The 27,708-nt window shown below is 41.0% G+C and overlaps 2 protein-coding genes across 3 annotated transcripts in view; both read right to left on the reverse strand.

The window, feature by feature from the left end:
• Positions 1-27,708, reverse strand: part of LOC113065982 (zinc finger protein 271-like) — a 345,982-nt gene that overhangs the window by 97,323 nt on the left and 220,951 nt on the right. The window lies entirely within an intron of this gene.
• LOC113065989 (uncharacterized) lies at positions 2,570-21,308 on the reverse strand. Of its 2 annotated transcripts, XM_026237530.1 has the most exons (6): positions 21,237-21,308; positions 20,532-20,752; positions 16,680-18,398; positions 16,486-16,563; positions 15,018-15,059; positions 2,570-3,138 (listed from the first exon to the last, which is right to left on the reverse strand). In XM_026237530.1, exons 2-6 carry the CDS (start codon positions 20,614-20,616, stop codon positions 2,909-2,911), a joined length of 2,154 nt encoding a protein of 717 aa, XP_026093315.1. In that variant the 5' UTR covers positions 20,617-20,752; positions 21,237-21,308; the 3' UTR covers positions 2,570-2,908. The 2 variants fall into 2 exon arrangements, with proteins under 2 accessions (XP_026093315.1, XP_026093325.1); XM_026237540.1 differs by lacking the exons at positions 2,570-3,138; positions 15,018-15,059 and adding an exon at positions 16,203-16,387.

Raw genomic sequence — 27,708 nt, forward strand, 5'->3', positions numbered from 1 at the left:
TTTCATACATGTACATGAAACGTAGCTCGAGGCGCACACCGTTGAACGTGTATAGGTGGCGCTGTTGAGCCATTTTGCCACACCCACTTCTGAAACCCATATCAGACGTAAATTTTCGCCAGTTCTGAGGTGTGTGCAAAGTTTCATGACTTTTCGAGCATGTTTAGGCCCTCAAAAATGCGATTCATTTTGGAGAAGAAGAATAATAATAATAATAATAATAATAATAATAATAATAATAATAATAATAATAAACGGAGCAATTCCAAGAGGGTCCTCACACCATCGGTGCTCGGGCCCTAATAATCCTTAGGGGAACAATAGGGCTCTTCGCCCCTTCGGGCTTGAGCCCTAATAATCCTTAGAAGAACAATAGGGCTCTTCGCCCCTTCGGGCTTGAGCCCTAATAATAATAAACAGAGCAGATACAATAGGGTCCTCACACCATCGGTGCTCGGGCCCTAATAATAAACGGAGCAATTCCAAGAGGGTCCTCACACCATCGGTGCTCGGGCCCTAATAAAAAACAAAGCAGATACAAGAGGGTCCTCGCACCTCGGTGCTCGGGCCCTAATAATATTTTGTTTCATTGTAATGGCTGTATATACACATTTCCCTGAACTAAGTACATTTCTGCAGCTGTTATTATTATGTTTAATTGAAAAATGAAAGGAGGCAGTGGTATTTGATATCCTATTTAGTTTTATTGTAAATACAGTGAGGAAAACTGCAGTATCCAAGGTGAGCTGACTGATATTATCAAGTACGCTAGCATCTGCAGAATAACCGGATTTGCTTCATTGCAGACAACACCACCTCGAGGATGCCTGTCCAAAATCAGCGTACTTTGAGAAACGCGCACAGACCTATGTTACCAGACTATTTGCCTAATCTTCCCGGTACTTTAGACTGCGGTGGAAACGCAGAAAGCAACAGGTCTTGGGGGGGTGAAAGTTCCTGGGAAAAGAAGTTCCTAGTACAAATGTTCCTGGTAATTTCGATGTAAACGCTGCATAATAAGGAATCTATCCACATTTTATATGAGATCTGTAACTTAACCTTGCACCATTTTTGCTCTGCTCTTCAGCAAGCCTTTCTGAGAAAACAAGTTGTATCATTAAGCCATCGCTGGGGTTTAGTAACAACACGTTTGGGTTTTAACGAAATAATAAGATTCAGAGTAGATAAACATTTTCGACTGAACCAATTAAAAAGTCTGTTCACATCCTGCAAAGTAGAGGTCAGTTCAGGCAAAGGTGGATCAGTTATAGCATAAGAGGCAGCAAATCTCTCACATGACTGAATGGAGAAATAATGATTCAGTGAAGGTGAAGGTGTAGCAACTACTGGATCAGGAAATTTTATGGAAAAAGTACCAGTCAGTGGTCAGAAAACTGATTCACTGACTTTAATGTCCGATATTTGGAATCCGTGTGAAAGTCCAACATCTGCCCATGAGCAGGCTCTTCCACCCACTGCACAAAAGCATAAAATCAGTTACCAGGGGTTTAGTAGGGTAAAATAAATGGATATTAAAATCACCCAACACTAAGATGTGTTCAAACAGGGAAATCAGTTCTCCTAGTAAATCAGAGAATTCATTTAGAAAGGCATTGTTAATACACTGTGAGCGATAGATATTCGCACAGAGAACTGGACGTACCAAATGGATTTTAAGAAGCTGTACCTGGTCGATTGGGCACCAGTCTACTGCCGGGAGCAATTGGAAGAATCCACTGATAGGGCCTCTCCAGCAGCTTGCCACATAATGATCAGAGACGGGCCAGGATGCCAGTGAGCGAAAGTCCGGATGCCAAGTAAATCCAGAAAGTGAACCGGGCTTGATCCTGATCGTTACACCAGCTCACTTCCCTCATCTCCTGTGATGTCTTCTCCATGGCATGTCGAAAGGCCGTCGACACAGAAAATCGGAAATGGCTTAGCTTAAAGATGTTCATCATCAAAACTGCATGCATTTAATTTGATTTGATATAACAACTGAATTACTATTCAGCCCGTGTAAAATAATTCTAAAATATATCTGAGAACAACTTTAAACCATTTTGTTTTTATGGATATTTTCATATATTTATTATCAAACATAAGGATACTGGATCATTTTTAGCAATAAAAATCTGTATGGCACAAATGGCATTATAGTCCCCATTTCATATTTCCTTAATGTCTGGTGTTAAACATGGTGTCACGTGCATGTGACTATGCATGGAAATGATATGAGGATGAGGTTATGCATGGTAAAACAAAGCGTTGTAAGCTCCATATATGGTTATTTCGGGGAGGTGACGAGGTGGAGATGAACGTACACAAAATCTCTGGTTCTGTAAATTTAGCTTTAGTGCTTATGTACACTTTTAGGTTTAAATCTATGGTGAGTTTTATAAATGAGACCCCTGATGTATAACATTATATATACACTTACAGTACAGTAGGACTTAATAGACATTCTGTATCATTAATGTTCATCCAACAATAAATGAAAAGATGGAATAACTTGCTGCTCTTGATTGAACTGCTTTGTAGAGTTTTTTTTTTTTTTGTAAGTATTTTTAATAGTTTCACATTGCACAACATACAAACAAAATTAATGAAAAAAACTAAATACATAAAATAATTACAATAATAGAAGTTTTAAAAGCAATCACGCAATCAGCATTTGCAGTGGAAAAACAAAGCAGCACTCAATAGAGGGCAGAGATATACAAAGCACTACATTGCTGGTCATTGTAAGCATTACATTTGTGCAAATATTCTAGAAATGGTTGCCATATACTGTAAAACTGATCAAGATTACTCATAACAAGCTGTTGTACCCCTTAGAGGTACAGTTTTTACATTTTTCTTTTCTATACATCTTTTCTTTTGAACCTCACTGGGTCAACAAAACGACCTAACATAAGAACATGTTTTTTTTCAACCGCAAACCTCGGTTCCTCACAAAATCCCTTATATTCTGTACTGTTCTTTCTCTTAGAATTGGGTCCTCTGCAGCCTTGCACTGCTTGCACTCTGCTGTTGTTACGAGGAGTCCTTTTGAAATATGGCCTTTGAAATGTTTCATGACTGCTTTCACTTCATTCGGGCTCCATGGCCTTTTCCCAATTCTCCTCGATTTGGCCTCTGCAAAATGAATAAATAAATTAATGAAGAGTTTAGTACCAAAACATGATATACTTATTTTTTCATTGAGTTTCCACTAAAATTAAAAATGCAATATTTTCAGAGTTATTAGGTCATTTTTTTCTCCCTTTTTTACAGAATGTGATATATCCACTGAGCCAATCACAGTGCACCATTCCATGGCACAGTGATATTACGTAGTCCCTGAAAATAGTTCCCATCAACTCCGCTATTGCTGCAACTACACTAGCTGTGCACTAGCTGATTTGCAACTAGCTGGGGACTATTTTCAGGTGCTGCATGATATCACTGCAGCCATGTTATGGCAGCACAGTTCCTTGATTATTACGCTGGAATTGAAGTATAGTTCCAAACTTTATTGGCCTAGAAAATCGCAACTTTTCATTTTCCACACAATATGACTACAGAAGAGTCAAGTTTTAAAATAGGAAAAATATCAAAACTCTTTGGCCATTTTTGAACGTGATGCTACTGGTCTAATAGAATTCAATGATGTATGCTAAGCTATGCTAAAAGTGCTATCGCCAGACCCGGAGATCGGCTAAATGGATTTGAAAATGGTAAAACTCAATTTATTAACTCGGGGGAGTTGGAGAAAAAGCCTATTTCCAAAAAAAGTGGAGTGTTCCTTTAGGTCTGTTAGCCTTTTTGCCATGATGCTTGCTTTGCTTATAGAACAATAATTTGGTTTTAACAAACAGGAGATCTAATTTCACCATAATATTGTGCTTTGCAACAAAACTGTTACAAGTTCAGTTATTTTTCCATCAGTTGGGTTAATGTTAGGCCCTGTAATTAGCCAATGGAATTTTCAAATCTGTGTAATTATAATTTAAATCGGAAAAATTTCAAATTGTATTTCATAAATGAACATCTCAGAGGTTGTCAAAACATTATGGGGTTTCAAAGAAAAAAAAAACATGATATATATATATAACCATTAAAACATATATGTTTAACCATTAAAAAATATATTTAACCATTTGTTTCTCATGCTTTAAACGATGTGATGACATGGAAAAAAATTATAATAATAAATGAAAAAATATACTGGTTCTTAAGGGGATATAGCGTATAGCTGTATAAAACAATCCTGCGGTTTGTGTGATGGAGTTGTGCTATATAGAACATTTTTTTCTATATTTTATTTGTATATTCTTAATATTTTATGTATTTTTGTTGCACTCTGCCCTTGTAAAAAAAAATGTCATTGTATATAATTATGTTTATAATTATTATATATAATTACTTATGTTTTTATAAACAGCATAGTAAGTTCAGTGTTTATTTTCATCACTTTTTTAATATGAAAAATAACTTTCATATTGATTCAATTGATTTATTGCGTTTTAAAAAAAAAACTATTGCATTTTTTTTGTTAAATATCTAAATCTGGGTTTGAATTTTTAATATTATTATAACCTAAAGCTATGTACAAGTTTAAAACAGTTTTTTTAAACAAAGTTTTGCCGTGAAAGCGAAATCTGTCAAAAGGCTCAAAAGTCAAATCAAAAGGAGTCTTCCATGTTTGTTGGTGCCAAAACCTGATTTGAAGCATCCTTTTTGCACAGATTACCATTGTGTTAATAACTTAAAAGCAGACTCTTTTCCTTTTCCTTATATGTAATTATCTATGAAGATTCGGGAGGAGCGCGTCAGATACTTAGCCTAATCATCACAGGTGGACCACAATCAAGTAATCAATCCCACAGTATAAATATCGCTGACTTACCTCTATCCATTGACGGTTTATCAGCATGCTGGTTCGCCTCGTCAGTCACCTTATCACAGACCCAATTTTCGTACCAACGAAGAGTGCTACACAGGGGATTTATAAGACCTGCTGCTTTTGCCGGACCCGAGATCATTTCTACCCAGCCAAACACGGCCGTTGAGCAGCATTAAGCGTCATCGCGACAGCTGCTATCCTCGCCAAGCCACACATTGTGGCCAATAGACCGTGCAACTCCGAGCTTGCCTGCTCGATACACGATCGCGCCGCCCGAGACCGAGCTCTCGTCGAGCGCTGGATTGCAGCAGAAAGAATCCAACCACGGTTCAGCCTTTCACCACGGCGTTCCGGCCGAGTGGCAGTTTGAGGCCGCTTCCTCTAGCGGCGCGCAGACTAATACATTTCCAGGCGAAGACGCTAAAAAACAGGTTCTTCTTTTTCTTCATTGGATTTTTACGGCAGTTTGCATTCAAAGTGTTGCATCTAAAAGCAGTTTTGCGGCTAAAGTTTTGTTCCGTCTTCTTCTAGTAGTGTTTTATGGAGGTTTTGGCAAACCAACGTAAAGGTGCATTACCGCCACCCGCTGATCCGGGGTGTGGATTCCGCATAGATTTGGACTACAGATACACCGTTCCGTCGGATGATGATGCCACTTTTTAACCACGAAGCCAAAGGCATTAGGTTAGATTATTGTAATGCCTCGTTCTCAGGCCTTCCAGCTAAATCGTTGAGCAAGCTTCAGTATACAAATTCTGCCGCACGCTTGCACGCTTTTCTCCTCGCGAACACATTACACCGGTTCTTTCACAATTACACGGGCTTCCCGTAAACATGAGAATTGATTTTAAAATTCTTATCTTAACATACTAGGCACTTCATGGGACTGCACCTGAGTATTTTTGTGAACTCATCAGTCCTGATATTCCATCACGCTCTCTTCGCTCTACTAACTCTTCACTTCACCAGCCATAATGTGAGCTAAAGACCATGGGGGAAAGAGCCTTTTCATATAAAGCCCCTACGCTATGGTATGTACTTCTTCTGCATGCACCTATGTTGGGCGATTTTTGTTGTTTAAGTCACATTTATTCAAGACTGTCTGTCTTTAATGAATTATTGTATTGCTTTTGGCGTTTGTTCCTACAAATAAAATGCATTATTATTATTATTATTATTATTGTTACATTCGCCTTACCGCGCACGTTTAAACCTCGCCGAAATGATACAGACATAAGTTCAAAAAAAAAAAAAGTCTCTGGATAAAAGCGCCTGCTAAATGCTTAATTTAATTTAAAAATTTTCATTTGCATGCAAGTCTTCTGGTAGGACCAAATCATTTAGGGACCTATTTTACCATTCACTGGCGTGATCACTCAAAATTAATCTAAAACGCATCTGCCCTCGTGTTTTGATGCAGGATAGCAAGCATGAGTAAAATTACCATCGCCTTTTAAGGACCGTAATACGGAAAACCGGAAAGTAAGTCTCTTTAGAAACCACTTGGAAGCAAATAGCACATAACTGCCGTTAACCCATTTGCTGCAAGCATCGCCAACGGCCCCAGTCTATGTTTCGTTTTCACAGCACGTTAAACATCACTCTCTTACTTGATCTGGATAAGCCGCGCATCAATTGAAGTCCAAAGACTTTGGCTTTTATATCTGACCAATATTTCGATAAAACATAATTCCAGTGATTAATTTTCCATCATGTCAGGAAAACTATTCCTATTCCTGAACGGTAAACGTCAAAGTGTTAGCTCGTGGACAAATGTTGATCATGGATCTAGTCAGAAAGAATCATGAACAGAAACATCTTTATTTTGGGTATATAATTTCTGCCTCCATGCCAAAAATGGGGGGTATCTTGTAAGGGGTTAACGTTACTGCTATAATCATGTCTTTCGGTACAACGCCTTACAAGACTAAACATGCTCAATCGTTTCCAAAAGCCTCTGTTTCCACAGTCCATAATACAACGTGAAAACAGCGTTCCAAACGTATCCACTCGGGAGTCCGTCTAAAGAGCCCGGAGGCCAAATGAGAGGAAAGATGCTTTTCCAACAGGAACATAATAAGGTGGACAAGGCCTGAGGAATCGTCAAATCAGGCAACAAATTGCTAAGCTGGTAACACAGTAGGCTACCCATCCATTTTTAGCTTGCCCCATCAAATATTACTAACACTTTTTACTCTTCCGACAGCCAACATCTACAGCAGCCGAAGCAAGTAGCCTTTCATGTACCTCCTCACTGCCGCAGCAGTGTCTGCTCCCGCAGGGGCCTTTCCTGTACCTCCCCACCGCCGCTGGAGTGTCTGCTCCCGCAGGAGCCTTTCCTGTATCTCCCCACCGCCGCTGCAGTGTCTGCTCCCGTAGGAGCCTTTCCCGTATCTCCCCACTGCCGCTGCAGTGTCTGCTCCCGCAGGAGCCTTTTCCGTATCTCCCCACTGCCGCAGCAGTGTCTGCTCCCGCAGGAGCCTTTCCCGTATCTCCCCACCGCCGCTGCAGTGTCTGCTCCCGCAGGAGCCTTTCCTGTATCTCCCCACCGCCGCTGCAGTGTCTGCTCCCGTAGGAGCCTTTCCCGTATCTCCCCACTGCCGCTGCAGTGTCTGCTCCCGCAGGAGCCTTTCCCGTATCTCCCCACTGCCGCAGCAGTGTCTGCTCCCGCAGGAGCCTTTCCCGTTCTCCCCACTGCCGCAGCAGTGTCTGCTCCCGCAGGAGCCCTTCCTATACCTCCTCACTGCTGTGCAGTGTCTGCTCCCGCAGGAGCCTTCCTACACCTTCTCCCTGCTGTGCAGTGTCTGCTCCCGCAGGAGCCTCCCTACACCTCCTCACTGCCGCGCAGTGTCTGCTCCCGCAGGAGCCTTTCCTGTACCTCCACACTGCCGTAGCAGTGTCTGCTCCCGCAGGAGCCTTTCCCGTTCTCCCCACTGCTGTTGCAGCGTCTGCTCCCGCAGGAGCCTTTCCTACACTTAAATATATATAAAAAAAAAAAAAAAAAAAAAATATATATATATATATATATATATATATAAAATACCACACATCACCTCCGCCTAAAGGCATGCCATGCATCTGAGGTTGCGGTGATAGCATCATGTATCGACAATAGCCAAGACGATATTAGGCCCATTCTCCAACCAACGTTTTTTATAATAATCATTAGGCGGCCTACCTTAATTCGGCCTACCTTAATTAATCAAACCGCTCCGTTATCCCATCTCAGCACTGCATTTCCCGCTCGCCTACATGAACTAGCAGTATTTAAATATAGTATTTATACTTAATACCAGTGTATCAGTACTTCCGAAAGTATATATATTTATTTATTTATTTATTTATTTATTTTTATTTTATTTTATTTTTTTTTTGATTATGGGCGATTCCATAGGCTCTTTTCGTGCACCTGCATGGTCAAAATGGTAAATAGTAAGCTCAGACAGTATAAAGAATCTTTCTCTTACTCCACCCATGCACGATTACATCGTCGATATGTACCATCGATCTCACGTGCTGACAATGACCACATCGCCGATACATGGCACCCATTTGGGGTACACTGGCACAGGAAATCCTAATTTATTTTTGCACACTTAATTTCGGATACTATGACTGCACCAAGATTTTTTCGGACTCATTATCGGAAGCAGCTCATTGGATGTGCTAAACAATTATCCAAGTAAGCCTCACAGCGTCTACCCTCGTAGACAAATAAATCATCCTTAGTATCGAACTCCCTGCCAGGCGCTGCAAGAGGGCTCCCGGTTGAACCAACCTTTGCCTTCTCCATTCAACTATTATAAATCATCCTTAGTATCAAACTCCCTGCCAGGCGCTGCAAGAGGGCTCCCGGTTGAACCAACCTTTGCCTTCTCCATTCAACTATCAGCAAAGCTTACTCGTTTGACAACGCAAATATTCAAATCCTGCCAGATGCTTTCCCACTTAATCAATCTTGGACTTTCCATCCAACCACCAGCGAAGCTTACCCGATTAAAAAAGCCAAAAAAAAAAAAAAAAAAAAAAAAAAAAGCGACATTTACCTATCGAACACCAATGAGTACATTGCAGCCCAAATAAATTTTCCCTTCGATGGCAAGATGTACCCATTCAATACCGCAAGTTACGCTTTCGCCGAACACTAACGGGCTCTTCGCAGATAAAACAATCTCAATTTTCCCTCCGATGGCTGGAGAGACTACCCATCTGGTGTCGCAAATTTTAATAAATATAATAAATGAAAATACAAATAAATATAGAAAATAAATAAATAAATAAATAATAAATAAAAAGACACCGGATGCTGGCCATAGCCTCCCGACCAGATAACCTTACCTTTTTTCAATCCTATGGCCGGCAAGGCTTCTCTCTTCGATGCCAAGAGCTTGAGCTCCCATCGGATGCTGACGAGAGCCTCCCGGCCAGACAACCTCACCTTTTCCATTCTGCGGCCAACAAGGCTTACCCGTTCGTTGCCTGGAGCTCACACTCCCTTCGGACGTAGGTGAAAGCCCCCGGCTACCTGCTTTTCCATTTCTGTCTTTCGTACGGAGAAGTTTACCCGCCCAACGCATGGAGTCAAGGCTCCCATTGAACGTAGGCGAGAGCTTCCCGGCTAGACAACCTTACCTTTTCCGTCCTTTGGCCAGCGAGGCTTAACCGTTCTATCCGGGAGCTAAGCTCCTGTCGGACGAAGGTAAGAGCCTCCCGGCCGGACAACCTTTTCCGTCCTTCAGCCAGAGAGGTTTACCCGTTCGATTCCTGGAGCTAAGCTCCTATCGGACGTCGGTCCGAGCCTCCTGGCTAGACAACCTGACCTTTTCCACCCTTGGCCAGCGAGGCTTACCCGTCCGATGTGAGTGCTCCCATCGGACGCCGGCGACAGCCTCCTGGCCAGCCAACCACGACCCTACTGTGTGTTTCAGGTTACTAACCTACAAGCAAGCTGCTTAAATGCTGCAAGTACCTAACACACAATAAACTCTCCTTCCTTCCTATGGTCACCAAGGCTAAACCGTCTCTTGCCAGGAGTAGCAAACTCCCTTAAACGCCGACGACAGCCTAACGACCACGCAAACTTACCTTTTCCAACCTACGGCCTGCGAGGCTCACCCAGTTTGTCCCCGCCGGACGCTGGCAAGAGCCTCCTGGCCACCTATCGTTACCTTTTCTGTCCGCCATCCGGAGAGGCTTACCCGTTCGATGCGCGTGCTCCCTTCGGACGCCGGCGAGAGCCTCCCGGTTAGACAACCTTACCTTTTCCTTTTCTATGATCAGCGAGGCTTACCCGTTCGATGCGTGTGCTCCCTTCGGACGCTGGCGAGAGCCTCCTGGTCAGACTTGCTTTACGTTTCCACCCTACGGTCGGCGAGGCTTACCCGTTCGATGTGTGTGCTCCCTTCGAACGTCGGCAACAGTCTCTCGGCCACACAACTTACCTTTCCATTTGACGGTAGGCGAGGCTTAACCGTCCGACGCCACGAGTCTCGTCCTCTCGCCAAATCCTGCAAAAAAAAAAAAAAAAAAAAAAAAAAAAAAAGCTACCCTCAGCTACTCTCACATCTTTTAACCCCGTCTGGCGAGGCTTACCCGTTCGATGTTCTGAGTTTGAGGCCCCATCGGATGCTGCGAGAGTCCTCCCAGTCGGGTTTTCCTTTCCAACCCTCCCCGTCCGCCGAGGCTTACCCGTCTGTCGCGTGCGCTCCCTTCAGACGTCTGGCGAGAGTCTCCCGGACGGGCCTATGCTTGCCAGCCGCAAGTGAATCTCATCCAGCCGATGCCGTGAGTCGGGATCTCCCTTCGGATGTTGCCAGAGTCCTCCTTGTCGGCTGGCCCAAAAGCTTTTTATCTGCCTAACCGAGAGGACCCAGACGTCCGTCATCCTGAGTCTCAATCTCCTGTCGGAGGCTTCATGGGCCTTCTCGGTCAGCGTTAGGCCCTTCACCCACTGAATAGCAGGGGCTATCAGCCAGTAGGGCCCGTACGCCGACACCGTGACCTATTCCGGTCGAGGCAACTCGGGTCCTCCCGGTCGGGCACCACAACCACGCCGCTCCTCCTCATCGGCCGGCAGGGCTCACCGATCCAACGCCAAAAAACTCCAGTTGAGCATCGGCCCGAGCCCTACCGACCGGGCGCCAACAACCACGTAGTTCACTAGCTGCAGCTGGTAGGGCCTACTCTCTCAACGCCCAAGTCGCTCCCTCCGGAGTACGTAGGCCCTTCCAGCCTGCCAACGAGATAACTTCTCAGAAACCAAATCAGCCCCCGCCAGTACTCTGCTTTTTGGGGGGCATTCTTTAAACTGGCGGCTGTCCTCCTGTACATTTGCCTTTTTGGGGGGTACTCTAGCTTCGGGCAATTCCCGAGCTCGGAGCCCTTCCCCGGACAGCACGCCAAATACGCATACCATACCTCAGCTAATTATATGTAAGCGTGAACTAGTGAAATGTAATTATCTATGAAGATTCGGGAGGAGCGCGTCAGATACTTAGCCTAATCACCACAGGTGGACCACAATCAAGTAATCAATCCCACAGTATAAATATCGCTGATTTACCTCTATCCATTGACGGTTTATCAGCATCCCTCCTCCACCCCATCTCCTCACTTCAAGTTCACTTTACAATATACGGGGAAGGGGGGGGTACTCTAGCTTCGGGCAATTCCCGAGCTCGGAGCCCTTCCCCGGACAGCACGCCAAATACGCATACCATACCTCAGCTAATTATATGTAAGCGTGAACTAGTGAAATAGAGGATTGTGTGGACAGGCAGGGGTCTTCATAAAAAAGTTGGATCGTCTAAAGGTACATTGGCAGGTGCTTTTGACCAGTGTTGTGTACTCGAGACTCGGACTCGGTCTTGGACTCGGTCTCGAGACCGTATTTTAATGGTCTCGGTCTTGTCATGGACTCGTGTGCATTTTGACTCGGTATTGACTCGGACTCGAACATATTAGGAATCGGACTTATGCCCGAGTCCACTCGAGTCCCAATCAAAATATTTCATGATTATTACTGTATGTTAATGTTTATTTAAATTGATGTATGTTTGAGACATCCAATGACTGGTGATTTTCTCTTGATGTGAGATGTTAGGCCAGCGACACACTGGATGTGTGGCGCAAGCGTCTCAGCTGCGTGGCGTGTCTGTTTTTAATTCGGCTCCCATGTTAACAGGTTAGATCTTGCAGACTGCCTGCGTGAGACGCGCGTAAAACCCGTGCATGCTAGAAATAGAACCGACGCCTATTTTTCACGCGACACGCGTGCATGTTGGAAGCGTTTCCAGGCAAAAAAGTAAAATATGTTTATATGTCATTTTGTAAACAAATACATATTAATTCATGACATTTTGATATTTTAAAGTCTATAGGTTGGCATAAATTCAGATATAAATGTAATTTAAAAAATAAATTAATAATGAAGTTTTTCAAATACTGCACCTGTCAAACATACTCTATTGTGCAGTCAATACTGTTGACGGTGTCCTATCAGTAGGTGTGTAAAAAAAAGTTGATATTGTTGTCATGAAGACAAGAGCCTGGTTTTTCGGCGCCCTCCCGCTATGTCTCCTACAGCAGCAGCAGTGCGCCAAGCGGCGCGTGCAGGCATGCTTCTGGTGTGTAAGACACAGAAAACGCGAAGCAGCCACCACTTTTCTGGCACGCAGCAGAGACGCCACGCAGCCAGTGTGTCACCGGCCTTAAGTTACCCTCCTGCCATCCGCCTGTAGTGATCCCGCTTCCCAGAAAGCCTCATTGCTACATTATTTCTCTCAACTGTGTTATTTTTACAAAGTAGGACAAAATGGTCACAGAAAAAAAACAAATATCGTTTAATAAACTTATATAATGAATACAGACACAGACTGACTGTCTCAACACTAATCATCTCCCCCCAAAAACATGTCTGACAGAATGCATTGAACTTATATGGCATTTCATCCAGCTTTCTTCCCCTGGCACATACACACTTTTGCATGAAATTTTCCTGGACAGTCAGTCGGCTCTTGTGTGTATGCCCTACGTAACAAAAAAAAAAAAACTTGTACTAGTGTGTATTTTCCTCGCATTAAAATGCACCATCCAGTGAAATTAGCATTAGATTATCCGTTGCTGTTACAGAAAGTGATGAAATGGTAACTTTTGTCAGTCCCCGCTTCCTCTGCACCAGTAGAGAGAGTTTTTAGTCGGGGTGGATTGATCATGAGACTACATCGTGCTTGGTTGGGTAGCAGGATGGTCTCCTCACTTATTTTTTTGAAAGGTAATTATGCCCATCTGTAATCTTCATCTAAAGTGCACATAATCCAAGACATTGTAAGGATATTAGCAGTCATTAGTTAAGCTTCAAGGTTAAAAGTTATGTAAAAGCTGTTACAGTTTAACATTTACAGGTATAGTGGTACAGTAATGTTACTTGTACTAGAAGTGTTATATGGATGTGTATAGTGGTACAACGATGTTATGTGAAAATGAGCACTTAATATTGAAAAGTTACAATTCATAATACTAATAAAATTACCTTTACACCACATACTATGTGGCCCTTTTACCCTTTATTGTTTCCACCAAACATTTTACATACTCTTGAAAATTTCTTTAGGTCTTGTCTCAGACCCAATCTCTCTGGTCTCGGTCTTGACTCGGACTCGACCCTTTCTGAACTCGGTCTTGACTCGGACTCGACCCTCTCTGGACTCGATCTGGACTCGGACTCGAATGAGCTGGTCTCGACTACAACACTGCTTTTGACCAAACATGCTTCAGATCTCTGCATTTGTAACCCCAGACAACTTCCTGCAATGTGTACCATCTTAGCTTTCGGGATGCGAAATGCACCGGCTACCTTCCAATGACTTGCAGAAGTTTTTGTCTGGGATAGAAGACTGTGAAGCTTATTTATATGACATAGTGGTGTACTCAGATTGCTGGGAAAATCATAATGAGAACTCTTGAAACAATCTTCACTCGTTTAGATGATGCCGCACTTATGCTAAATATGGCAAAGTGTGAGTTTGTTAAGGCAGAGGTAACCTACTTGGGGGAAAAAAATCCGTAAAAACCCATTGAAGCAAATGTTTTTGCTATTCTAGAATTCCTCATACCAACAACTCAGGTGATTCTTAGGAATGTATGGATATTATTAAGGGCTTTTTCTACTATTGTTCCTTTAACAGACATACTAAGTAATTAGAGAGGTTTTGAATGTTCTGCTTATTATGAAAATGCCTTTTTAGCCGCAAAAGATCATCTTCCTCATGCACCAATCTTAGCTGCTCCTGAATTTTGTCTGGCTTTTGTACTTGAGATAGATGCTTGTTTTTCTGGTGCAGAGGAAGTGCTCCTACAACCAGATGATCACGGACTTGAGACAAAACAGCTTGCACAAATGCACAACATGCACAAACAGCTTGAAACTGGAAAACACATCATGAGACACTTTTAAGCCAATATTCATATATAACTAACTTGAATATGTTTCGGTTAGCAACTAAAATAATAAAAATTGTGCCTGTGTCCAAATATAGATGGATCGAACCGTATTTTCTCATCTCAGAACAGTATGTCTGCTGTGCATCTGCTATGGTACAAAGTAAACAGTTTTTAAACAACCTCTATCTGTATATATTCACAAGGATCCTATATTCACATTTAATCATCTTAACAAATAGTCTAAAAAAGATCAGAACACATATGATCATAATACAAACAAACTGTATTAGGTATAGATATGCCTTATCCAGTATTTTGTGTTGCCTCAGCATTATATTCCCTGAATCTTATGTTCTGGTGGTGACATCTGGTAATGTTAACAAATTTGGCATTTCTTTAACAAAACACAGGGAGTTCATGTAGTAGCCAATTAGTTTTCTCTGTTGATGTGAGATGCCAAAAGATCCTGCTTCAGGAGAATAGAATTATCTAAATATTTCAAATAATTCCCTCAATTTGTAAGATTATGTTGACATATCATGGTTGTGACTAGAGTTCTTCCGATTCCGTTGTGTGAATCTACAATTGTCATAGTCATGAAAATAAAGAAAACTCTTTGAATGAGAAGGTGTGTCCAAACTTTTGGTCTGTACTGTATACACACACACACACACACACTTAAACATACCTGTGGAGCTCTCAGTCTCATCTGGTGACAATTTTTTTTTTCCTATGGAAAGAAAGCAATACTTTATCTCTTTTCTCTACAATCTAAAAATTTCCGACCATCTTAAATCTGATTATGTATAAATATAATAAAAACATTTAATTAAATGGAACTTTCTGCCTCTTCCTGGGTCAACTTCATCCATATTTTATTTTTAATTGCTTTTTTTCTTCAAAGGATTTAAATGCATTTCTAACTGAAACTTGCTCATTTATTTTCAGCTATATGTATGTCAAAGTTTGAGCATTTTTTGTTCAGTACATTTCACTGTGGATTATTTGGTAAAGCAGTCAGTTTCAGCACACGCAAGCCTGGATGAAGACAGCAATAGCCGCATTTCTACTGTCGGGCCGGGCGGGGCTAATAGCCTCGGCCCAGTAGCACTGAGGCCAGAATAGCGCAGGGTTTCCACAGTCGAGCCTGAAGCTCTGCTGCTAGTCACTAAAACACACCCTTTACACTCCTCTCAGGAACAACATCACGAAACACCATTTCACCAACAAAAAGAAGTTATCAGAAAATTTAGAAATAAGTCACTGGAACTAGTGTGATCACAAAACGAATATGATAAAAGTGGCCTTTTGTTTACATGCTTTGATAAATATTCAAATTCAAAAGCATCAATGTTTTAATACGTTTTAAAAGTGATACATTGATCAAAATAAGTTAATTTATCAGGACTCAAAATTAATTACACTGAAATAAAATGTATTTCTGTTTCTGTTAATGTCACATTAAGAATGAACGATAATATCAATTTTTATAATAGCTCCCAAACAAAAATTATTATTATTATATTTTTATGATAGACTACGTGGAGCTAAACTCTCAAGAAGAGACTTATGACGGATAATATAAGTTACTAAATAAATACATGATCGTGATAGAGAATATAAAGCTGACGTCTGATTTCTTTAAATGGTCACATTTACCTTGTTTACTGTGGTAATGTTAATATCTAGCGTGCATAGTCTTTTGCATCGCTTATAAATATTTCTGCCTTGTTTAGATTATAATCCACATCGGATCAAATTATTTCAAACACTTGCTGCTGACTAAGAGTGAGTTTTGAGCTCAACTTATTTTTAAAAGTCTTTAATACTGGTGTTATAGCGGTTATCGTTCTGAAATTATCTGTGGCACTGACCCTCTCCAGATGCGGAGAAACTCCACCTTTGTTCATAACTCCTCCTCTAACCCCAGCTGGCCCGCTTTGGCCCAAGGTTTTCGTCGGGCCAAAAAACCCTGGCCGTTAGCTCCAAGGAAGCCCCGGAAGTGACAGTAGAAACGCGGCTGGCCCTGGCATGCACTGCTAACACACCTGCTTTAAGCTCGAAAGTGAAAACACGGCTAGCGAGCCTTTTGTGGCAAGTCCTGTAGTGAATACACAATCCCATTGATGCACACTGGAATAAAATGCATTACCTACCCATTACAACATGGACAGGACCTGACTCTTCATCTTCATCACTTATTTCTTCCTCGTCTAATTCCAGATCAATTTCATCTACAGAAAAGCATATTTGACAAACATTTAAATACACACTCCTAAACTCCTAACTTCTATTATTTAAATAAATGTTATATTATTATTTTCATCATTATATAAAACTATGCACATACCTTCAATCTCAATTTCATTGAGTGTTTTTCCTTGGAATCTTGCGAGATCTCCTTTTTCCATTGCTTGTAGCAGATTTGCGATTTTTGCGATTTCTATAGTTGCATCTGGTAACCGATAATAGTCCCTATGGACCAGAATGTGAAGGCCCAAAAAGTTGGCAAGTTGGTCCAGCTCGTTATCCTTAAGACTGAGAATCTGGGACACTGTTGCCACTTGTTTGCGGAGCTGTGGAGACCCGAGAAGTTCTGGGTTCTTCACACCACACTGAGTTGCAAAAAGCTTGATGCAGTCCTGTCCTCTGAAGAAGCTGGTGGGGGAGCAATCTGGTCTCCCAAATAGGAAGGGGTTGTCCCGGTCTACTTCACATGCATCTCTCTTCTCCACAATAATTTCAATGGCCCTGACAAGTTCAGAATTGAACAAGATGGCAACCTTTCTCCCTTTCTTGTCCATGATCTCTACTCTGCTGAAATGCTTGGACATTTTTTGTTCAAATGGAGAGAGACCTAGAGCCATGTCCTCGTGGAGCTCAGTCTGGTTTCTTTTCTTAAAGCACTCAAGCGTCATTTTGGAGACTTCTCCTGCACTACATCTGTTGAATATTTTTACTTGTGCAAGCGTCACTTTGGCAAGTTCTGCATATGTTTGTGAAGACTCATGATTTTTCAGGCTTTCAAATGCTTCAACCGATTTCTTCTCTAGGTACTGATGGAGAAGCTGCACGTCCTGTGTGAATGGTATAGTAGATGGTTTGCTGAACTTTGATTTGTTCAAAGTAGCAAGAGCAGCATGGGAGACATGTCCCGTCCATTCACTTGAGCACAGTCTTTTGAATTGCTCTGCTGCTCTTGTCATAACATCATCCTCTATTGCGATGGCCCTGCAGAGAATAATGTCCCCAATCTTGTTAAGTGAATGTCCTAACTTCAGTGGAAGACTTGGCGTCTTGTACAAATGGGTGTTTTCATCGTAACCAGCAACATCTTGCACAGCCTCAACGACTTTGTAAAAATTGTTCGGTTTCACAGCATCTTCAAAGCTATAGATGGAATATTTTCTTCTCAACTCTAGCAAGAGTCTTCCCAGTTCTCGAGCCTTCTGTCTGATGTATTCAGATTTTGTTGGGTCGCCGCCATGCTTGTTGTAAAGACACTGACTCAACAGAAGTATGAGGAAATCATTTCGAACTACTGATGAAATGTCATCATTCTTCATTTTTCCCAAGATCTTCCACACCTCAAGAGATATTGGTTGAGAGAATATTGACTCTGCAATATCAGCCAAATCTAATACTTTGGCCTTGTCAGTAGCTTCAGACATCTTTGAAGGGCATCTCCGTGTATGGCGCCACAGCTCCTTGCGAACAAACAGGCCTTTACAGTATACACAATGCACAAATGTTTTGGCACTAAGTTCGATTTCTGACCTTCCGGTGCGCCTCCTTATTTTCAGTGGTCCTCTTTTTCTTTCTATAACCTCTTGATTGTGTTGGTAGTTGCCTCTGTTTCGTAGCTTCTCAAGTAACCGTTTTCTGTCCTGGGAGTGTTTAGGGAGAGAGAATGCAAAAGCAATTTCCTTCTCGCTGTTTTCATGCAGTTTGAGGTGACGTGAAATTTTAGACTGAGGTTTCTTGCAGACGTAGCAGTAATTTTTGGGGGTGGTGAAAGATTCTTTGGGGTTTGGCACATCCACTGTCGCTGACTGGTTATGATGAAACTCTGTTGGTGTATAATTTTCATTACATGCCAGTTGTTAAGAGAAGCTGGATTTGTAAGACACTGAAACAGCTGGGTTTGCTTTATACTATGGTGAATTGAATGTACTTTTATACTGGTTTCAAAAAGTTAAATACTTTAAAAATTCTGAGACAGAAATTTACCAAGTGCACATTGTTGACTTCACGGAGGATTTAGTGACATGATCTTGAACTGGGTCCTTCAACTAATTAAAAGTTGTGTGTGAAACTATCCAATTTAAAATAAGGATAATGAATCATGCTGGAGACCAAGTTCCTAAGCTTTTTTAATATTTTTAACTAAAATAGACACTTCTAAAACTATGCATTTATTATATTTTTTTAATTAAATAACACCACAGCTTTAACACCAGGTCCATGAAGTACAAATAAATGTTTAAAAACCATTTACTGCTTTTTAAATATGACTATAGTAATTATCAGTTTTTTTTTCTTAAAAAGATTTTTAATTATGTAAGGTCTTCTTGTCATTTGGAGCGACCATCATCATATAGTGCGACTAATAATAGCAATAACTGCATTAAAAATATAATTTATGTAAATTAAAATTACATTTATGCATTTAGCAGACGTTTTCATCCAAAGCGTCTTACAGTAACATTCAGGCTGTAAACAGTTTTTACCTAATATGTGAATAACATAATGTGAATGAAATATGAATTAATACAATCATATGCTTAAGTTAATGATATTTTTTAAATGATCAGTTTTATGTAATTTACAGAAAATTAAGATTGCTAACTACATTTAAGGAGGCAACTTTTAAATTATAGAACAAAAATATGAGGTCATTTAAAAAAACGCATAAGAAATGCAAATACTTAGTTTTCGGTAATAAAAGTGTTTAGAAACAATCTAAATAAAGATGTTAAGTAATGTTAAGGAAATGTATTTTAATATAAATCATGGTCACACCACATGACTTTAAGGCTATCACCTTATTCATCTTGATATGTTAGAAGTTTGTTTTATAGCAAAAGCAGATTTAACGTTTTTTTGCAAATTAACTTTTTAATTAACCATTTGTGCACACCCCTAGTTTAATGTTACATAAAATAATGGTTTTGTTTTTCTACTTCTATAATGTTTACATATCTGTTATTCTGTAGAACTGGACATTTATATACGTTACCCTGGACCACAAAACCAGTCATAAGTAGCACCAGTGGTGGCTCATCGGGAGGAGGCACAGCTTCCCCCGAAATTTTGAGGTGAAAATGGGAGAAGGACGATTCAAATGTTAATAAAATTCACAATTTAATTCAATTCAATTCATGTCTCAGAATGTGTATTTTTTTGGTTTATAATTTCACAGCTGTAATACCATAATATTACTGAAGCAGGAAAGTGTCGCTTTTCTATCGTGAATATGCCGGATCTGCTTATTTAATGACAACAGTGATAGAGCAGAGGAGAGATGAGCTCACGTGTCTCAGTTGGTAACAAATAAATAAAATAAAAATGGCCAACTGCCATCAAGTGTTCACATTCAGCGCTAAAACATTTTGAGAAAATAAACCTCAGAGGGGAGGCTAGCCTCGCTTCTGGTACATCACCAGAGTCATAGATTAGTTGATATTAGTTTAAACATTTCATACTGAGCTGATAATGTACAAAGTTGGCTGCCTCATGATGAAATCACGATATTGAATAATCGATCGCCCACAGATTTTCCAAGCTGTCAGTCAAACATTATATATACAAAAACAAAGGACAACACGCCTACGCTGGATATAGGCTACAGCAGTCAGCTTAATTAAATAGTTAAACACCTGCTGTAAATACATCAAAACTTAATTTTCTATTAGTTGTATGGATTGCTACGAACCTCATTTGGTCAACTTTAAAAGGTAATTTTCTCAATATTTAGATTTTGTTTATTTTGCACCATCAGATTCTCAAATAAGTTAGTTGTTTCTCAGCCAAATCTTGTCTTTTCCAAACAAACCATACATCAATGGAAAGCTTATTTATTATTTTATTATATTCAGATGATGTATAACTTGCCAACTGACTCTTTCCACTGGTTTTGTAGTTCAGGGTCACATATAAGGATCAAATGAGTGAGTTCAGCTTTGAGAATAAAAAAACCAACCTGTTTGTGTCTCAGTATCTTCATGTCTGATACTGAATACTTCTCCAATCTTAATGTCTCCACTCTCTTCTTTAATAAACTCCATCTTTACAAAAGAGTGTCACGTGGATCTCTGTTTTTCTGTGTGTTTGGACACTTTGTAGTGTTAAAGATTAAAATAATTGACAAAATGAAAAGTAAATCTGTGGGTTCATCTCAGTAAGCTCCTGGTAGTCAGTACACTGATGAGGGAGAGAGTCAGAGTTAATAGACTTAACAAAGATAAAAACAACAACAACCAAACCTAGCACTCAAATAAACGAAAAATAAATTTATATTTGGCATTTACTGATTTATAGATTGTTAAAAATAGTCCACTTTCATGAGAACATTTGCAGTTGTATTGTAAAAGTGATCAATACACATGCTTGTGTTGGTCTTAACGTTACACTGTTTGGAGCAAAACCGTGAATCATTTTGAGATTCAATTGATTCAAAGTTTCAAAAAGCTCCATGAATCCCTCACTTTGCCCATGACTGAACTAGTGTTTGAGACGCACCTTTGCTGTTATCATGTATGCGTGCGCTTTAAAAGCACATAATAATTAATGAAAAACTAATATCCCCCGATAAATATGACATTACAAATAAAGCATTTCATTTTCATGCTAAATTTTCGAAACGAGTGTGTTGATTTAAACATTTTACACTTTTAAAACCACACACCTTTCTTCAGCCGAGTCACAGATGCAGGAGCGCAGGGTTATGACGTCACAACGCCAGACCAAAATAGAAGTCTTTAAGCAAAAAAATAAATAAAATTAAACCCACTTATTACACTGTTGCCATTTTAGCAATTTTGTTGCTCGATTAAGTAACTTTTAATACTACCCTAGCAACTTTTTTTTTTTTTCAAAAAGCACCTAGCAACAAATGTAGCTATTTGTAAAAAAATAAAAAAAATAAAAAAAATTGGAAACACTTAGCAACTTTTTTTTTTTAAAGAGACTCTACTGATAAAAGGAGAAAGATGCATAACAGTAGAAACATAAAATGTGCATTAAGTTGCTAGATTCAATTGGTCATTAATGAATGCACATTTATGATACAGCATGTTATTAGCTTGTATATATAATTGTCGTTCAGTTAAAAACTGAAAAGGTACTAGTCATTGGCTGCCAGGATGTTATCCAATAAGTTGTAACCCTGTAACCTTAAAACACAAAATGCAGTGTGGGATTTTAAATCACAGTTAAAACATTTGTGAAAAATTAATACGGATTGTTCCTTCATACTAACAATAAATTGTGTCCTATTTTACACTTTTTTTAACTACCAGAACACAGCATTAAACTATAGTTGTTGAGAATATGCAGTTTTACTAGTTGATAAGAAGATACAAAAAGTGTGTAACTGTTCAATAATTCAATGTTGTAAAAAAAAAAATCAGATCATAAAGATGTTACCGTATTTTCCGGACTATAAGTCACACTTTTTTTCATAGTTTGGCTGGTCCTGCGACTTACAGTCAGGTGCGACTTATTTATCAAAATTAATTTGACATGAACCAAAAGAAATGAACTAACAGAAAACATTACCGTCTACAGCCGCTAGAGGGCGCTCTGTGCTGCACAGTGCTCCTGTAGTCTACACTGAAAACATAGAGCGCCCTCTGGCGGCTGTAGATGGTAATGTTTTTTCTTGGTTCTTTGTTCTAAATAAATGCGACTTATAGTGCAGTGCGACTTATGTTTTTTTCCATGGAAATGATGTATTTTTGGACTGATGCGACTTATACTCAGGTGTGACTTATAGTCCGAAAAGTACGGTACTTATGCTACTTTTACAATTTAAAATATGTTATGTTATTATAGATATTTCACTGAGATTTGAGTAATCTCGTTATGTATTCTAACGCGGTTTCTGTTCACGGTTAGGTCATGTGTTCATCATGCTATGACATCACAACATCATTTAGCAGTTTCTAGCACCAAATTGATCTGCCTTTAGCAACTTCCCCTGAAAATGAGTAGGCAACAGTGCACACACACCATACCTGATAACAAATGTGCTACACACAATACAATAACGCCCCATGGACAGCCCATGATACACTGATCTAATGGGCCATTTGAGGCACAGTCACAATGTAAATGTGTCTGAATTAATGTACAGTATAATCTTTCAACATATTACTCCTTATCTTCCCTTATTATAGTGAATAGATCAGTTAATAAATACAATATGCAAAACAAAGTTTATTAGAAAATCAAACTCTAGTAGTAAATCCTAAAAAGTATGTAATGTTACATTAGTGTTTTAGTGAAGTTTCGAGAACAAAATAGCTAGCAGCAGCTCTAATGCAATCTGCAGAACTATAGCACTCATAATCAGAGAGATCAGTGAAAGACCAATTCACAGTGAGTCAACTCAGCTAATCAGTTACTAACCAGCAATGACAGCAGCAAAGACAGTTGATAATACATTACGACATTACATTGTTATTCATTCTGAATTCAGTTTTAACATACATGCTGGAAATCTACAAATCACTTACAATCATAATGATACTTGCAGGTATTAGGTTAAACATGCACATTACAAACAGATGTTAACTGGCCAGAACTGCACAATCTGCAAAATCAGCAATGAAGGGTAATCCTGTAAGACTGAGGAACACTGTCATATTCACCTGCAGTACAGTAAAACTGATTTACTTACCTTTTGCATTCATGACCTCAAGGTTAGATTATTGTAATGCTTTATTGGGTGGTTGTTCTGCACGCTTAGTAAACAAACTACAACTAGTCCAAAATGCAGCAGCAAGAGTTCTTACTAGAACCAGGAAGTATGACCCGGTCCTGTCAACACTGCACTGGCTCCCTATCAAACATCGTATAGATTTTAAAATATTGCTTATTACTTATAAAGCCCTGAATGGTTTAGCACCTCAGAATTTGAATGAGCTCCTTTTACATTATAATCCTCTACGTCCGCTACGTTCTCAAAACTCAGGCAATTTGATAATACCTAGAATATCAAATACAACTGCGGGCAGCAGATCCTTTTTGTATTTTTTTTGTACTAGAAAGGACCTCTACATCCCTGAAAGACAGCAGAGACCAGGACAACTAGAGCCCCAAATACAGATCCCCTGTAAGACCTTGTCTCAGAGGACCACCAGGACAAGACCAAAGGAAACAGATGATTCTTCTGCACAATCTGACTTTGCTGCAGCCTGGAATTGAACTACTGGTTTCGTCTGGTCAGAGGAGAACTGGCCCCCCAACTGAGCCTGGTTTCTCCCAAGGTTTTTTTCTCCATTCTGTGATTTGTAAAAGTACTTTAAAATCCTAAATGTAATTGGAAGCCAGTGTAAGGACCTGAGGACTGGTGTGATATGCTCAGATTTTCTGGTTCTAGTCAGAATCCTGGCCCCAGCGTTCTGGATGAGCTGCAGCTGTCTAATGGTCTTTTTGGGAAGGCCGGTGAGGAGCCCATTACAATAGTCCACCCTGCTGGTGATAAAGGCATGAACAAGTTTCTCCAAGTCTTGACTGGAAAAAAACTTCTAATTCTTGCAATGCTTTTTAAATGATAGAACGCTGATTTAGTTACTGCTTTGACATAACTACTGAAACTAAGGTCTGTCTCCAGAATCACACCAAGATTCTTTATTCTTCCGGCGTGCCGCTACAATGGCATCGCTGACGAGCGCTCTGTGCAAACTTTGCTGTTTTTCATGGTTTTTTTGTGTTATTCATGTTACTTAGTATACATGCTTTTGCTCAGACAGTACAGACTCTATCACAGTATGAACGACAAACACTACTGGACATCCGATAAAACTTCGGTTAGGAAACAACGCCGCCTCTGAACTCCAGCTTCATCGTCTACATGCTCCCTCTGTTGTTGGCTTGCGTCCTAAGACACCGTTGGAAAAGGAGGAAAGGCAAACGTGCTGGAATTATATGCAGATCGCAGAAAAGAAGTTGTAATCCTCCTCTCCCTACCATCTTGTTAACCAACATACAGTCTCTGGATAACGAACTTAATGCGAGAATCATATACCAACGGGACATTCGTAACTGCTGCGTTCTGGCTTTCTGTGAGACGTGGTTCCACTCAGAAGTACCCGATACGGCCATTAAACCGCCTGGATTCTTCGTTTTTCGTCATGACAGATCGCTAAACTCCGGTAAGAGCAGAGGTGGAGGTGTGTGCTTTATGATTAACACTCGCTGGGGCACTGATATTACAGTTTTATCTACACACTGCTCTCCTGAGATCGAACTGCTCTCCATTAAAGTGCGCCCCTTCTACCTCCCGTGGGAGTTTAATTCAATCATTCTTACAGTGGTCTACATCCTCCCTCACGTGGACAAAACTAAAGCATTGGACGAACTGTACAGCACCATAAACGGATTAGAAATTGCTCATCCTGACTCTGCTTTTATCGTTGTTGGGGATTTAAACAGGGTGAATATGAGAAAAGTTCTTCCCAAATTCTACCAACACATAAATTTCCCTACACGAGGTGATCAGACATTAGATCACTGCTATTCAACACTAAAGGACAGTTACAAACCCCTCCCCCGACCAGCATTTGGCAAAGGTGACCACATTAGCATACTGCTGTTACCAGCCTACAGACAATGCCTCAAACAGGAAAAAACGGTTACTAAAACAGTCTACAAATGGAGTTAAGAGGCCATCTCCACACTGCAGGACTGCTTTGAGTCCACAGACTGGCAGATGTTTCAAGATGCAGCAGGAGACAACATACAGGAATACACAGTCTCTGTGATAGGCTACATTAACAAATGCACAGAGGATGTTGTTCCATCCATTAACGTTAAATCATTTCCAAACCAGAAACAATGGGTCAACGGTGAGGTGCGGGCACGGACTGCTGCCTTCAACTCTGGTGATTTAACTGCTTATAAGAAGTCCAGGTATGACCTTCAAAGATCAATCAAATCAGCCAAAAGAGACTTTAGGGACAGAGTGGAGTCAGAATATCATGGCTCTGACCCCCAACGCATGTGGAGCAGTCTACGCTACATCACAGACTACAAAGGAAGGAAAAGCAGTGGTGTGTCTTTGTCTGCCTCTTCACCAGATGAGCTCAATACATTCTATGCTCGTTTTGAGGCAGACAATACATTTCCTGCTGTGAAAATACCTGCTGACACCGACACCTGCCCCTTGGTTCTAACCACACACGAAGTGAGTAAGGCCTTCAAGAGAGTCAACGGCCGCAAAGCTCCAGGTCCAGATGGCATACACGGACATGTCGTGAGGGCCTGTGCTGTCAAGTTAGCAGATGTTTTCAAAATCTTCAAACTCTCCTTGAGACTTAGTGATCCCCACATGCTTCAAGCAAACCACCATCATCCCTGTTCCCAAGAAAACAACTGTCTCCAGCCTGAACGACTACTGCCCTGTAGCACTGACATCAGTCATCATGAAGTGTTTCGAACGGCTAGTCAAATCCCAAATCTGCTCCTCTCTGCCGGACACCTTGGACCCATTACAATTTGCTTACTGTTCTAACAGATCCACTGATGACACCATCGCAATTGTCATACACTCTGCACTACAACACTTGGAGGGAAGAGACACCTATGTGCGGATGCGGTTAGTTGATTACAGCTCTGCATTTAACACCATCATCCCTACCAAACTCATAGCCAAACTGAAAAATCTGGGTCTTAACAGTCACTTGTGTAACTGGGTCCTGGACTTCCTGACCGGCAGACCCCAGGTGGTCAGAATTGGCAATCACACATCCGCCTCACTTATACTCCGCACTGGTGACCCACAGGGATGTGTACTCAGTCCTCTCTTTTACTCACTGTTCACTTATGACTGCAGGAGGAGTGTGGCAGGAGGGATACACAGTAGCAGACTACGCCACAATGGGAGTTACACCCAAAGAATGTTATCTTGTTCTAACCAGGCACTCAAGTTCATGGATGGATCAGCCAGAGACAGTGGTCCAGTACAAAAATATAATTTTTACTTAAAAACACACAATGGTCACTGCAAACATAGAAGGGAATCTTCACAGCAAACAAAATACACAGTACACCAAATCAAAAACCAAAACACACAACCAAGAGAAGAGGAGAACAGGGCGGAACAGTGGGAGACTAGTGGCTCGAGCAATGAGCATTCATAAAAGACACCCCAATCACCCGTGTCGAATTCACACACACGCACCACAAGGGAAATGACCACACTTGGTGAACACACAGCCACAGTGTCACAGGTCGGAGCGGACCACAGATGTCGTGAGTCTCGCCCCTCCCTAGTTTCCACCTCGAGGAGGTCCCAAGAACACCCCAATGACCAGACACACGAGAGAGAGTGGGTATAATTAAAACAAACTTTATTTAAATTATCAAAAAGGTGTGAAGGGAAGGGAAAAGGGAATCTAAAATCCACTCTCGGGGCCAGAGAGTATAGGTCCGAGTCGCTTCTGACTCTGTCACGGGGACTCTCAGGTAAGCCTGTAGGTGAATTGGTGTCCTTTCCTTCACGTGGCTCAACAGGGTTTTTCTCAGTAGTGCCTTTCTGTTTCTCCTGCAGGAGAACCGTCGGTGGGGCCCTTCCAGTCCCTGCATGCAGAGTAAAGAAGGTAAGTAATTCTGATGAATTGGGTAGGGTGCGTACCTGACGCCGTTCGCCACGAGATTCTGGGTCCGCGGTTGGAAATGCCTAAAAGGTCCACAGGCAAGTATGCAGGTTAATATATTGGGGTCTTGGCCTTCGGTGTATAGGTAAGTATGCAAGAAAGATACACAATCCTTAACTTCGACTTTCGTCCAGGTAAACCCTACGGATGGAGTTTGCAGGTGAGTATGCAAGAGCGATGCACTGGTATTTCACTCGGGGTGTACAGGTAAGTATGCAGAAGGACAACTGGGTCTTTACTTTGGACGTACAGGTGAGTATACAAGGGCAACTAGAGCTTGACTCTGGGCATACAAGTAAGTATACAAGGACAATACGCTGGCTCTTAGCTTTGGACGTACAGATGGGTATACAGGGGCAACTGGAGCTTTGCTCTGGGCATGCAGGTGGGTATACAATGACCATACTGAATGGATACAACTCACAGACCCTCGAAGAGGTGGACGTCAGGCTTTAGCCCTTTTCAGCTTGGGGGTCTAGAGAGGGTGTATATGTCACG

This window comes from Carassius auratus, chromosome 4, assembly GCF_003368295.1.
Source record: "Carassius auratus strain Wakin chromosome 4, ASM336829v1, whole genome shotgun sequence".
NCBI lineage: Eukaryota > Metazoa > Chordata > Actinopteri > Cypriniformes > Cyprinidae > Carassius > Carassius auratus.

Bases quoted from the DNA above. Each gene is read 5' to 3' on its own strand.
- LOC113065989 (XM_026237530.1), bottom strand. From the start codon at position 20,616: ATGGAGTTTATTAAAGAAGAGAGTGGAGACATTAAGATTGGAGAAGTA. The intron at 16,564-16,679 runs GTATGTGCATAG...GCTTTTCTGTAG, and splicing joins CAATGAAATTGAGATTGAAG to ATGAAATTGATCTGGAATTA. The intron at 3,139-15,017 runs GTATGTTTAAGT...TTCATTTTGCAG, and splicing joins TGAGACTGAGAGCTCCACAG to AGGCCAAATCGAGGAGAATT.